At 39.7% G+C, this 14,535-nt stretch overlaps 1 protein-coding gene across 1 annotated transcript in view; it reads left to right on the forward strand.

The window, feature by feature from the left end:
• Window positions 1-14,535, forward strand: part of NBAS (NBAS subunit of NRZ tethering complex) — a 345,265-nt gene that overhangs the window by 71,945 nt on the left and 258,785 nt on the right. Inside the window, exons 13-16 of the mRNA XM_007183498.2 lie at window positions 7,684-7,747; window positions 10,559-10,752; window positions 11,877-12,134; window positions 12,851-12,976. Of these exons, the coding sequence (XP_007183560.2) occupies window positions 7,684-7,747; window positions 10,559-10,752; window positions 11,877-12,134; window positions 12,851-12,976 (642 nt within the window). The remainder of the gene's footprint in view (window positions 1-7,683; window positions 7,748-10,558; window positions 10,753-11,876; window positions 12,135-12,850; window positions 12,977-14,535) is intronic.

Raw genomic sequence — 14,535 nt, forward strand, 5'->3', positions numbered from 1 at the left:
ATGAATGTTATTCACTGGGTTTTTATAATGATTCTATTAAAAACACAAAAATTGTTTAAAAATCTTGAAACTCAGGAATGAATAAATGTAAATATCTCAGTCGTTTGGAATAGGCCATCAGAAAGGTAATGTGACAAGAAAGGAAGGGAATTTGGAAATGGCAACAGAGATGCATGATGGGAGGACATGAGTTCAGGCCAGAAATTTGTCTCTAGTGTTGTCTTAGGGAGAGACTTTTGAACAGAGATATGCTGAGAGTTTAGAAGGCAGTTCATCAGGAATTGCTGAAGCCTGATTTTTCTGTTGTACCTCACAGAGTTTCCACCTTACCCCTGTGGCTCTGATTCAGTGCTCCTCCCACCCCTACAGTCTGCGGACAGACTGTATGATGATACAACTCCGCAAGCTAGTTGTATCTTTTATTATAATTTACACCTTTTTGGGCTTACCTATCAGTTTCTTCTGATTTGGTTGGTGTAAATGATCTCCCTTGAATGCTTGAGTAAACTGGAAAAAAAAAGGGATTTGGGGCTCACAAAGCTGAAAACCGTGGCCCTGGTTGCCATCACCAAGGCTGCTCCGCACACCCTCATTCCAGAGCGCTTCCCATCGCAGGCCAGTGGCTGCCAGCCCCTCCCTTTCCTGCTGCTGCTCAGCACCTGGAAAAACTAGCTGAGTAGGACAGACGTTGCCCTCTCAGACCCCTGCCAGTGCTAGCCTCAAAGTAAATTTTTGTCCAAAGTTGAGAACAGGGAGGGCATTTCATTTTATCTATTCAAAGGTTGTGATCAAAATGCAAAAGCTCCTTCATTTAACCTGCCATCTTTTCCAGTCTGGTCATTATGCTGCTTTATACCTGCCCCCTGAACCCTCCTCTCCTGCTCCCTACTTTTGTCTAACCCTTCCTATTTTACCTTGTGAAACTTCATTCCATCATAAACAAACTCCTGTGAGGCTTCATCATTTTCCCAGAATGCTCTGCTTTCTTTTGATACACTTAATCTAGGCTTACAAAGCTCAGTAGGATCGAGGTACATGTACACATAGTCTTGCAGCTTTTATAAAATTTACTCTAATAATAACCTCTATTATTATTTACCGAAACTAATTTTGTCTTAGGGTTTTTCAGCAAGTAAGCAGGAGAACTGAGATTTGATTTCATAGCTCTCTGGCTCTGATGTCCTTCCTCTTTCCATGACCATGTGAGAAAATAAATACACTTTAAAAAAGGTGGGGAAAACCCTATTTGTTAGGTTTTTTATTAGGCTTTATTTGATGTGACCTTTAAAACAGAGACAAATTCTTTTTCTCTGCGAATGTAACACGGATTTCTTCAGCCCTCTCAGATGTGTTGAACTCTTGAGCTAATTAGTGTGTACCAGATACTAGAATAAGTAATTGAGAAAGTCTGTCATTGGTAAACCCTTAACTTTATGATAGATATCATATCTCAGTACTTACGATGTGGTGACATGAGGTGAGGGTGGTAATTCTTTGTCCAGCAAAAGAAGTTTGAACGACCATACTTTGTTTGAGTCTTTCACCTACATTCTGGGGATGAATCACATTGGATATTGGATATTTTAGATTTGACTTTAATGTATGAAGAGAGTCATTAAAATCTAGTGTACTAGTCAGATATAGAGAACAAACTAGTGGTTACCAGTAGTGAGAAGGAGGAGGGGAGGGGCAAGATATGGGCAGGGGATTAAGCGGTACAAGCTATTATGTATGAAATAAGCTACAAGGATATATTGTACAACACAGGGAATATAGCCAGTATTTTATAATAATTATAAGTGGAGTATAACCTTTAAAAATTGTGAACCACTATGTTGTACACCTGTAACATATAATATTGTACATAAACTATACTTAAATAAAAATAATAGTGCATTAGAGTAAATGTTATAAAGCTTGCATGTTAACAGTGCTATCAAGAGTAGGTTGTTACTTTATTCAGAATAATTATCATAAAATAATAAAGTTCAAGTATTTGAATCTCTACCAAGTGCTACAGTAGAAAATGCAATAAGTCACAATCCTTGCCCTTAGGACATTCATAGTCTTGCAAGGGAAATTATAAACAAATTAATAAAATAGCATGTTAATATTATGAAAAGATAAGCTCGGAGGAATGGTGCATACTTGCAGTTGGTGGTGTTGGGGAGGAGGATTGTTGGGAATAAATAGTGTTTGTGTAGTAAGGCTTGGCTATCAACAGCAATTTTCATCTCTCTCATTTACTTCAGAAAAAACCCTGTTATGTAAAAAATGTTTTTATACTCGTTTTAAGAGATGGGAATAGTGCTAAAAGAAGTTAACTTAGATCACTAAATGTTAGAATCAATGTTCCATTTTGACTCAGGTCTTCTGACTTCGTAGGTCAAGACTTTTTTCCAGAGAATCTTCTTACAGTGCTTATATTTAGAAGTACGGACTTTAAGTGGGCAAATTGGGTACTAGTTAAGATGTTAATGGAAAACAGGGAGAGATAGCCCGTGTGGTTTATACGAATGACACCTGGAGTTGTGCAGTTCATTATGTAGAGACACTGGGAATGTGAAAATATTAATAAGCGAGAGGTATAATATTGTCACTTACCAAATGTATGGTGTCACTTTGTGTATTCATCACTGGCTGAAAATCACTGAAGAACTCTTAAACAGCTGAAAAACACTTAAAACAGCTGCTCTTTTCTCATTCGTCCAGTTTAATCAAGTGACCTTGGGTCAGCCAGGTAGGACAGGCTTTGGATTTCTTTGTGGCTACTCTGGGAAATGAATGGAGAGGCAATTAGTTTAAAATAGAATATATAATATATAGTGTATAGTTAGCTTATAACTTTACCTTAAACATTGCCTGAGAAAAAAACTAATGTTTCTGTTGCACTATACAGACTTAAAGTCTTTTACCAAATTGTGAATTCAGCTCATCTGGGCCTTTCTTCAAGCAATACGCTACTTTATTAGTTTTCATAATATGCTTTGTTTGAATGAGTATTTTCTCTGTAAAATCTAATGATTAAAGATAGTTTGGAAGTGCCCGTTCTGATTTACTTCTATCCAGTTTTTAGTTGATTAAATACTTTGGCTTTCATTGTCAATATGAAAATCCATCTGGCTAGAAATCTGCATTAAGTTTTGTTCATGTTTGGAATATATAGTAAAATTGCCAAACTGATTTTCATTTCAAACATTTCCCATATGTTATGTTTATATATTTACATCTCATTTTTGGCCTTAATTGTTCTCTGAAGAAGTTTTATTACTTGCTTATTTGTACTTACTTAGATGTAGTAGACACAAAACTAACCTTTTCCATTTGATTGTATTTTCTCTTTGACACATAGTAGGTACTGGCCTAATTTTGTTAAGTGGATGAATCAGTGAAGGATAAATGGGAAGATGACAGTTCATGTCATTAATCGTGATCTAAACCACAGCTGTTTTCACAACTTCACTAGACTGTCAGCTCTTTGAGAAGAGGTGCTGAATTGAATATACATTTCTTCCATGAGCGCTAACAAAGGACTTGGTGTATTAAATACTAATAATAAATGTTTGTGGAATGAATAAACATTTAAAGGTTGCTTTTATGCTGTTGGCGACAAGGTCTCTGTTATATTTAGCTTCTAGCTGTAAAAAAAAAAAAAAAAAAAAACAAACAAAAAGTCAGCAAATAAAATCCTTAAATCTGAAGAAAACAGATTTAAGCTCTATGCTTTAGCCATAATAGCCTCTTGGAACAAAATCTATAGCTGTATCCTTAGGACATCCTCCTCTAGGCTACTGCTGCCCTATAAAGTGAGGGCACCTGAGGCTGTTTTCAGACATACGGTAGCACGTCACGCAGAGAGGAGTGGTGTGGAGGCTGCTGCTCAGGATATATCAACGTAGTCCTGGGACTGAGTACCCCCCACCCCCCGCTTTCCTGGGAGTCTTGGGAGCTTGGGGATCCTGTCTTCAAAGTAGCAGCCTACAGAGTTTGATCAGATGTCATAAAGCACAGCCAGGTCATGGTTCTCCTCGCAGAGTCCTTGGCTCTGAAGGGTGGTAAGTTGGGGCCAGTTTGAATAGTATAAGGGGAGCAGTGGGAATGCCAGTGTAGAAAGCAGCAAGGGACAAGCCGTCAGGTTGCTGGTCTGGCAGGCCAACGCTGCCTGAGGCAGAGGTAAGTTTGGGATTTTGTTTGGGCTTCTTTCTTAAATATACTGTACAGATAATTTCATCAAACTCCCACATATTGTGAAGTTGAACGCTTAGTTCAGATATATAGACTGAATTGCTGTGTACTTCTAAGACAAAAGTACAGACAGGTATATACCCCAAAGAATTTAAAACAGGTAGTCAGACAAGTACATTCGCACATATGTTCACAGCAGCCGCAAGCTGGAAACAACCCAAATGTCTGTTAACAGAAGGATGGACAAATTGTGGTATATACTTGCGATAGAATATTATGCAGCCATAAAAAAGGAATGAACTACCAATCCATGCCACAACTTGGATGACCCTTGAGAACATTATGATAAGTGAAAGAAGCCAGACACAAAAGGTTGTTTGAATTCATTTATACAAAATACCCAGAATAGGTAAATCCACAGAGATAGAGGGCACATTGGTGGTGGCTACGGCTGGGGAAAGAGGAAGGGGAGTAACTGCCTAATGCCTAAGCTTTATTTTGAAGGGATAAAAATGTTTTGGAACTAGATGGAGGTGGCAGACATTGTGAACGTACTAAATACCACTGAATTATTCATTTAAAAATGGTTAATTTTATGTTCATTTCACCACAATGAAAAAAAATGATTTCATTAATCCTCTCCTCCCCCCCAAACCCTAAAACAAACAAAAATGCATATAATTAGAATATGATGCCTTGTAGTCCCGTACTTTGACCTACTTTTTTTTCCTGAATAAGCTTAGCCTTTCCCTACCTGTGTCCTTCTGTGCACACTGTGGTCTCCCACTGGAACGTTGTCCTCCACCCATTTTCCACATCCAGGTCTTATCCAGCCATAAACATATATAACACCATCAGGCTTTCTTTGATCGTCTTGAACTCCTTTCATCTTTCTCAAGCCCGTATCCAATATGATCTCTTGATCCTTTGAAGACCCTTAGCACTTTTATCTATACCTCTTTTTTGGGCAGTTATCAAATTTGACCTTGGGTTATAGTTAGTTATACCCATTTCTTAGCCATCTATATGCTTGAGTATAGGGCATGTAATGTCTGATTTTTTTTTTCTTCTTTCTTTCATAGTGTAAGTGCACGGTATTCATTGACTAAATAGCAGAAGAAACCACACTTTTGAGAAGGTGTAGGAATATTTGTACTATGTCGACTAATTTTTCTATAGCTTAGACATTCTACTTAGAGCTCAGTGATTCAAAGGATTAATTAGTTCATTCCCTCATTCAGCATTTAACTACTGTGACAGGGGTGGGCACTGATAGACGTGGGAGTCCAAGGATGACTAACAGAGTCCTGGATGCAGAGGAACAAATCTTCACCTTGGGTTTAAAATTGGTTTCACAAGAGACACCCAATTATCTAAGCAATCTACATGGAACAGTCTAGTCCCAGAGTGTGGAGACTGGCTCTACTAGACTAGCACTGCTTGTTCATACAGTCTAGTCCCAGAGTGTGGAGACTGGCTCTACTAGACTAGTACTGCTTGTTCATACAGTCTAGTCCCAGAGTGTGGAGACTGGCTCTACTAGACTAGGACTGCTTGTTCATACAGTCTAGTCCCAGAGTGTGGAGACTGGCTCTACTAGACCAGTACTGCTTGTTCATACAGTCTAGTCCCAGAGTGTGGAGACTGGCTCTACTAGACTAGGACTGCTTGTTCATACAGTCTAGTCCCAGAGTGTGGAGACTGGCTCTACTAGACTAGTACTGCTTGTTCATACAGTCTAGTCCCAGAGTGTGGAGACTGGCTCTACTAGACCAGTACTGCTTGTTCATACAGTCTAGTCCCAGAGTGTGGAGATTGGCTCTACTAGACTAGTACTGCTTGTTCATACAGTCTAGTCCCAGAGTGTGGAGACTGGCTCTACTAGACCAGTACTGCTTGTTCATACAGTCTAGTCCCAGAGTGTGGAGATTGGCTCTACTAGACTAGTACTGCTTGTTCATACAGTCTAGTCCGAGAGTGTGGAGACTGGCTCTACTAGACTAGTACTGCTTGTTCATGGTTCTCTTGCTCATCATTAACTTTGATGAAGACAAGCACACTTTGAATTCTGAAAGTGCTTATGCCAATGAGATGACTTCTTTTTACATTTTTTTCTCAAGAGTTCTTGTTAAATTTCTTTGTGATCTATACGTCCTTAAATTTACCCAAGGCTGAATCGTAATTGTTGTTGTTTGTGGGGCTTAAAGTTCTAAAGTGTTATCCCATACTTTCCTGTGTACTCCAGAATGTACGTGGGGAGGCACACATGGCATCACGTAAATAAACGCTGACACGCCTCTGGTGCTGTTGGTGGAGGTGCAGCTGGTGGTTCGGAGCTACTGAAACTTCTAAGGTGCCTTTAATGGTCAAATAAGATTTTAATTTAGTTGATTATTTTCCGTAATATGTACCTTATTCTAATTTTTTGAAACTTAATTTTTTTTTTTATACTTAAGGACAATCCATTTCTTTGCCTAGTATATAAATAGCCTTTTATGGCAACTTTTTTCTGATAAAGTTAGCGAATTATATCTTCTGTTCTCAGGGTCTGCTCTGAGCGACTTATAGTAGGGAGAGCAGAAAGTTCTCTCAGGGTATGGAAAGAAATACCAGTTTTAATACCCTAACGTATAAGCCACTGATAAATTGCTAATAAAACATATATGCTTATTCTGTTGCATAAGATGAAAAAGCACATTTTGACATAAATACAGCATCACTTTTTTTAGGCTTAAGATTTCAGATAACCCCCAATTGATATTTTGTTGTTTTTTCCCCCCATACTGTTGTGATTCTGGAGGTTATGGAATTAACGTGGGCCTGGGAAATGTCTGGCAGTGGCTTAATCTCTGTTGTTTTGTGATGCTTGAGAGATCGTGGTGTGTCCTGACGTTCACAAAGGTGGGCAGGACATTGTGTTGCCGTGAGATTAGACTGTGAATGTGTTGAATTTGAGGATTGCATGGTTATGTTTTTTGACTTAGTACAATAGGTTTTCAGTCATAGAAAGTTAGAACTGGGGATGACACGGAAGTTGTGGAGTCCAGCCTCAGAGCTGTGGGAACTGAGACCTGGAGGGTTGCTCGCCTTACGAGTGGCAGGGTAGCTCTTACATCCAGGCTGGTGTTTTAGTCACAGCAGCGTGGCTGTCCTCCTCCCAGTGTGCAGGTGTGCGTGTGTGTGTGTGTGTGCAGAATTGTTAGTGTATCCTGCTTTCATTTGTATGAATTATATGCTTGCCATCACGGTTCTTATTCATGCTACTTTCTTCATTAACTTGAGTCACAATACTTGCATGTGCACATCTTAGGTATAAGAACAATTGCTTTTCAAGATCTTGGAGAGGAATAGATTTCAACTAGGTGTAACTAAGAGATGAAAGGAAAGCATCATATCTGTATTTTGTTAAAAACGAAAAATCCAAAGTTCTTGATGCTGTTCTCATAATTTTCTTACCTTGTTGATCCAAGAATTTATGTGCCTGTTTTTCAAATTCAGCCAGGCTATGATGACCTTAATCCTGATTGGAGACTCTCTACTGAGAAGAGAAAAAAAATCAAAGGTGAGTTTTATGATGTATGATGATTAGAACCTTAAGAGACTCGTGTTGTTTAGTAAAGGTGCTTTTTAGATGGTATGATACATGTAGGGGAGGGAAAACTTTTCTTTCTACTATCCTAGGTTCTCTGGCTGGGGCTCTGTAAAATTAGATTGACAAAAGACAGATTAATAAGAGAAAAACAAGCAGAAGTTTATTAGCATGTACATTGAGTTTATACATGGGGGTACCCAGGGATGAGTAACTCCGAGGGATGGTTGGAAATTGGGCTTATACAGCATCTAACCAAAGAAACAGTAAATTTTTAGGGAAGTGACAAGACAAAGGAAAAGCAGTTGGAGTTTCTAGGAGTGGCATATTGTGGGAAGGCAAACATGTGAGGAAAGTAATGGAAGATAAGCACTAGTTAGTTATGTAGATTCGTTCGGTGCTGTCTCTGGGCTCATAAGGGTCTAAATTTGTCTCCAGTGATGAACTCTTCTCCTTTGTGGTAGAGAGCGGAGAGGGGAGCAACTTTGTAAATTTATGTCCTACTTCTACGCAAATAGGTAGAGGGCAGGGAGCTTTTCTTGTGTCTGCTTCTTCTCAGTGGCCTCTAGCCCAAAATAATCATTATGCCACAGTGGCACATTTTGGGGTGGCATATTGAGCTACCCTACATATAAAAGTCTCTAGATACTTCTGCTTCACTTTGGAAGGAACACCAAGATTTCATAGGACGGGGACAAGGCAACAGATCCAGCTTTCTGACCGTCAGGTGTTAGTATTTTCAGTTCTCCCAAGGCTGAGGCAGAGCCTGTGGCGTGCAGCGTGGCTCTCCCTCCGCAGGCCAGCGCGGAGACGGCACATGAGTTCAAAGCTCGTACGTGTACTCCTTTGTAAATGAGCACGGAGGGGGTAGCAGAAAGGGATTCCTCAAAGGGTAAACTCTGAGTAGTTATTTCTGGGGCTGGGGTGCCCGTGTGGTAGATGGTAGGTAATGAGAGGTTGGAGGGACTTTCTCTTTTCATACATCTCCATATCTAAGCTTTTTTTTTTTTTTTTTTACCAGTGAGCATGTATTACTTTTATAAATAGAAAAGAAACCCAGTATTTACATTTAATTAAAAGCAATAGTGATTATTTAATTGGTAGATTAAAATTAAAAACAAAAATTAAAATATTGAGTTACTTTGAGTAATTGGTTCCTTTTTCTTCAGGTGAAACTCCCCAAGTTAAACACTGCTGAATTTTTAAGTGTCTCCTATAAAATTAGTGATAGTTACAACGTTCAAAATCTTTATTAAATTATGCTTCTAATTCACATTTAAAGACCCTGAAAGTATTGATTCGTTAATATCACGTGTCATGTTCATGTATTCGCTTTTGTTAAATAATCATCTGAAATACTCATTCAGAAAAACATTTTTGAGAAAAAATATAATTTGTCAAATTAGAAGGTTGACTGCATATTTAAATGATTTGCTCCTTTTCATCCCGCATTACATTAAGCTGTAAGCCTAGGAACACTGCTTTTCATGTTTTCTTGGAATTCCTTATTTATATAGATTGCTTTAGGCTTAAATCGGAAGAAAATGTTGAGTTGTCATGGTTTTTGTTTTTTAATTAAAATAATGAGTTATTCTCATGGAGTTAACCTCCTATTTTATTTTATTTTATTTTTAATTTGGCCGTGCTGCGCGGCTTCTGGGATCTTCGTTCCCCAAGCAGGGATCGAACTTGTGCCCACGGCAGTGAAAGTGCCCAGTCCTAACCACTGGACTGCCAGGGAATTCCATTAACCTCCTATTTTAAAATCTCTATCTCCTTAGTCAAGTGTTTACATATATTTTAAAATTTATGGTGTATTTTGTATGTATTACCTTTAAACCTCGTCAGATACTTAGTGGAACAAGTAAGGTATAAAAGGGCAATAAAATTATAGTAAATATCATGCCATTTCCTTTTGAATGCCTCAATTTGGTGAACCACAGTTCAGTTCTATCCACCCTCCCCCAACCCCTGCAGTTCCTTACTGGTCTTGAATATGTTTTCCTCTTTCTGATTAGTTGCAAGTATAGCGGAGGAAAAAGTTCTTTTTCCTACTACCCTACTAGATTCTCCAGCTGAGACCCAGTAAATTGGACTAACAAAAAGAAAAAAGCATGCACATTTATTTAATATGTTTTAGGGACACAGGAGCCTTCATAAGGAAATGAAGACCTGAGGAACAGTTAAACCTGATCAGTTTTATACTAGGTTGGGTGAAGAGTGGAAAGTTGTAGAAAGACATGAGAGACCAAAGGGTCTGAGCTAAGGGTAGTAAAGTGGGAGGAACTTAGCAAGGCCTGTTTGTTTCCATTTTTCTTGGCTTCCCTCCATCTTTGGAGGTAAGGATGCTCCTTTCCTCCAAATATAAAGAAGGTGCCTCTCACCTGAGGATCTCAGGACCTGCTCCAGAGGGAGGTCAGAGTTCTTCCTGAGTCTGCCATTTCTCAGTACACACCTACCTTTTTTTTATATGTTGAAAATGGTGACGTATCTCTGAATATTTTTCATTTTTTGAGCAGAAAGACCTTCATATGTTTACCTCTGCATCCCTAGAACTTCAGACTTTGGCAAATTGTTGGCATTCAGATGTCCATTAAATAAATTACCATTTTGTATCTTCTACTTGAGTAAAAATCTGAGTGGTGACTTACATTTTATTTTTTCTTATTATTTGCCATAGCTTTAGGACTCATATGGTTTTAAAATTGATTATTGGACTAAGTGTGTTGTATTTAAACCACATTGACGGATGGATTTGTATTGATTTACTTTTCCCCCCATTAGATAAAGAGTCCTTTTACCCACTGATAGATGTGAATTGGTGGGTGGACAGTGCAGTGATTTTGGCTCGCTGCTCTGGTGCTTTGACTGTTTCGTCGGTGAAAACTTTGAAGAATTTACTGGGAAAATCCTGTGAATGGTTTGAACCATCCCCTCAAGTCACTGCTACCCATGATGGGGGATTTTTAATTTTGGAGGTAATGCTTTCCCTTTTAAAGCAATCAGTGTGTTTGAGAGTAAACATTTATTACCCCCAAAATCTAAATATCTGATTTTAATTTTGGTTATCCCATTATTTAATCTTGTCTTTAAAAAGAAAAATTTGTTATTGGAATCAGAACTTGAGTGCAGTATAAAAAAGATCTGTTGTTTAGACAATTAAAAAAATTGCATTTGTATAAGAGTGAAGAACACTTATAGTCATTTTGCTCTCTGTAAAGCATTTCTTCCTCATTGACATGATAGCTTTTTTCTTTTTCCTGGATTAGTTATCTTAAAAATATAAATAATATCACTACCTAAGAAATACAGTCTTTATTAACCTATTCCTATGAAATATGACAGCTTAAAACTTTTGGTTCTTTTGTTAAGAAAAACTTGTTTATCATGACAAAAAATTGGAAAAGAGGCTAATATTTTAAAGTTATGTTTTGGTCATTTAAAATTATTTTAAGTCTTTCAAGGTAATGGCCTTCAATAGCCCTCACTTCAGTGCAGACTGACAAATGTCTTCTACCCTTAAGTTTGGTAGCGAGTCTAAAGATGTTCTTTACAGAGAACCAGGGCTTAAAATTGAAGGCAACTCTGTTAGGTCTGGAATGAAAGTTATCTTTAACAGGCAGCCTTCAGACTCAGAACTTTGTGAAGACATTGTTTAAAAGCTGGGGGAGGAGGAGGAGCTATTCTTGATAAAGCAAATAAATACCTTCATGTTCATGTTGCTAAATAGATGGAAAAAAATCATCTTTTCACAGCAGGTACAAAAATATCAAAAAGAAAGAAATTAACATTCTCAACTCCTTTATGTCCCTAAAATAATTACCAGGTATATATTTTACAAGACCGTATTAATGACCTATTATTAAAACAGGCTTTAGTTTTAGAGATTTGGAGCCAATAACTTCTGTGCATATTTCTGGAGCTATTGATGTAAATATATAGCATTTGTTGTTGGGTTTCTTTGAATTCTGTTCTTAGTTTTAATCCCATGGCTGATGTAATGAATCAAACCAGAATAGAATTAAAAATATTTTTCTCATTGGCTCTAAAAACTTATCTTTAGTTCCTCACTATTCATTCAACATCTCCTTTTTCAATTCAGTGCGAGATTAAACTCGCCCCCAAACGATCTCGTTTGGAGACGAGGGCGGGAGAGGAAGGTGAAGGAGAAGAGGATTCGGATTCCGATCCGGAAATGTCTGCCAAGGCTCGCTACTTCGGTTATATAAAGCAGGGCTTGTACTTAGTGACCGAGATGGAGCGGTTCGCACCAGCCCGGAAACGCCCGCGAACCATTACTAAAAACTACCGCCTGGTGAGCCTGCGGTCTACGACCCCAGAGGAGCTCTACCAGAGGAAGGTGAGGGTGTCCCCTTACTATCCACGGTCACAGCATCAGATTTGACTTGCCTCTATTGAGAAAAAAACTATTTTTTTTAATAAAGGAAGAAATTTAAAGAGGGATTGTTATTCTCGTTGACATCTTAGCCATGTCAGTATGATAAAGCTGCTGAGAATAATGCTGGTCTCTGTGCCTGAGCAGTCACAGTAAGGGCAGTGGATGGGAGGTGAGTTCGTGGGGACCGATTGTCCACTTGGTGGCTCCGCCCAGGTGTTTGCTCCACTTCGTGGTGGCCTTCAGCTCTCACTTCTTCTGTGTCGAAGTACAGCCGTCTCCTCAGACTGCAGCAGATGAGGGAAGCCCTGCAGACTTGCTTTCTAGTCCGGGGTTTGCTTGGGAAGCAGATTTGATCAACACTGAGTATTCCACATGTTTGTGCTGCAGTGTCACAAGCGGAGTCCTGGACGAGGAGTCGGGCCGCCCTGCTCGTCCTGGTTTTGCCATTTTACTTTATAACCATGGGTATTTCACCTCTGTTTCTCATCTTTCTGTTAAAGCGCTTAAAAGAAATACTTGATCTATCTGCCCCTGGTCATGTTTGTGACCTTCTGGTGCCACAGTGCACATGAAGGTGGTTAGGAATGACCTACGCTGTCATCGTTCATTCTATCATCATATTGACGCTGCAGACTGCTCGGTAATGTCACATTCCTGTTCCATTTCCTTGTCCAAAGATCGAAAATGAAGAGTATGAGGAAGCCTTGTCTCTGGCTCAGACCTACGGCCTGGATACTGACCTGGTGTATCAGAGGCAGTGGAGGAAGTCAGCTGTCAACATTGCTTCAATTCAGAATTACTTGGTATGTTTAAAATTTTTGGTAACATGCAGTAAAATTCAAACTTATGGAATAACTTTTGGCTGTAGGGCTTCATATTGGAGTACTTTTCACTGCTGACTTTTCTATATGAAGTGTTTTATTCTACCTTGAAAAATTATCTTATCAGGTTCTGTCGGCCCTGCAGCTGGACGTTGGTGCAGAAGACACGTGACCAAATATTCACTGATAAACCAGCCAACTGCCTGGTCTTGGTCTAATCCTTTCCCTTCATCTACCTCAGTTAACCTCTGTTCACCTCCATCGGTCAGGGTGCTGTCAGAAGCCAGGAACCACACAGTAATTTGAACAGGAACAGTTTTAATATGGAGAATTACTATTTTCTAGTAACGAGAGATTAACTATATGAGCGCAAAGAGATCTCTAAGGAACACCCTGGGGCTGAACGGAACGTACCCAAGGAGGGAGCAAACTCGGAAGGGAGGGCTCCCCCTGGGCTGGGATTCAGGCTTCATTGGACAAAGAGTGGTTGCAGCACATTGGACGGAAGGGCATTCTCTGGAATGCCTGAGGCCACGGCTGGTCCATAGCAGCCAAGGCTGGCAGGCAGGGAAAGGTGGGATGGAGGGGCCAGCTGGATGCCTGTTGCTAGGGTGGCCGTGAACTGAGGTTGGGGGGTCGGAAAACCCCAGGGGCTGCTAAGTAGGGAGCCCCCTGCCAGCATGAAGGCTGGTAGATAAGGAACCGTGGCCAGGACTGAAAAGAAAAAAATTCCCCCCAGAGTGTAGGCGAGCCTAGTTTAGGGAGCTTCCCCTTCAGGTGTCTGGGAGGGTTCACTGGGGAGGAATCTGTCCATGGGACTGCAGCTGACACCAAGTGGGAAGTTGTCCTCCAAAGGAGGGAGGGGGAAGTAAGCACCACCAGATGTCGCCTGCCGGCATTGCCAAGACAGAGGAGCGGGAAGAACAGAACCAGCGCACATGTGGACCAGAGACCAGAGCCTCTTCCTCTGCAGTGGCCTCCAGCGCCCTCTGTTGACAAAGCTTAATATCGTGTCAGCCGCAAATGGGAAAGGCTGTTTATCCCATAGCTGGCTCTGAAGAGTACTTTTGAGGCTGAGAGGCAATAAATAGATAACTGTCATATCAAGCTTGCCAAATACCCCCTTTTTGCTTAAATCCTACAGTTAAATCCTTCCTGCTATGTGCTGCCACAGTTAGAGTTACTATGTTGGCTGTTTATTTGAATCATTGGCACCTTTGTAAGGAAGTAGTTGGACTCATACCTATTTTTAGAAGGTGCTGACTTCTCGTGTGACATTTAGGAAGGCAAATACCTTTGCATTTAGGAATATTCTAAGAAGTGTTGGGAAATTTTCATGGTAGTTGTTTTCCCTAAAAATTCATGTACATGAGTAATTAGAAATAAATAACATAATCTGAAAAAGTTGTGTGTAAGAAGTTGATGCTTCAACCAAACAGGAAGATGAACTGTTAATACAAGTAAGATATCAGAGTTGAGAGCGCATGAAGGATTATGAAATAAAGGAAGAAGACAAAGTGGCTTGTATTTTCTTTAGAATA

Source organism: Balaenoptera acutorostrata, chromosome 12 (assembly GCF_949987535.1).
Source record: "Balaenoptera acutorostrata chromosome 12, mBalAcu1.1, whole genome shotgun sequence".
Lineage (NCBI taxonomy): Eukaryota > Metazoa > Chordata > Mammalia > Artiodactyla > Balaenopteridae > Balaenoptera > Balaenoptera acutorostrata.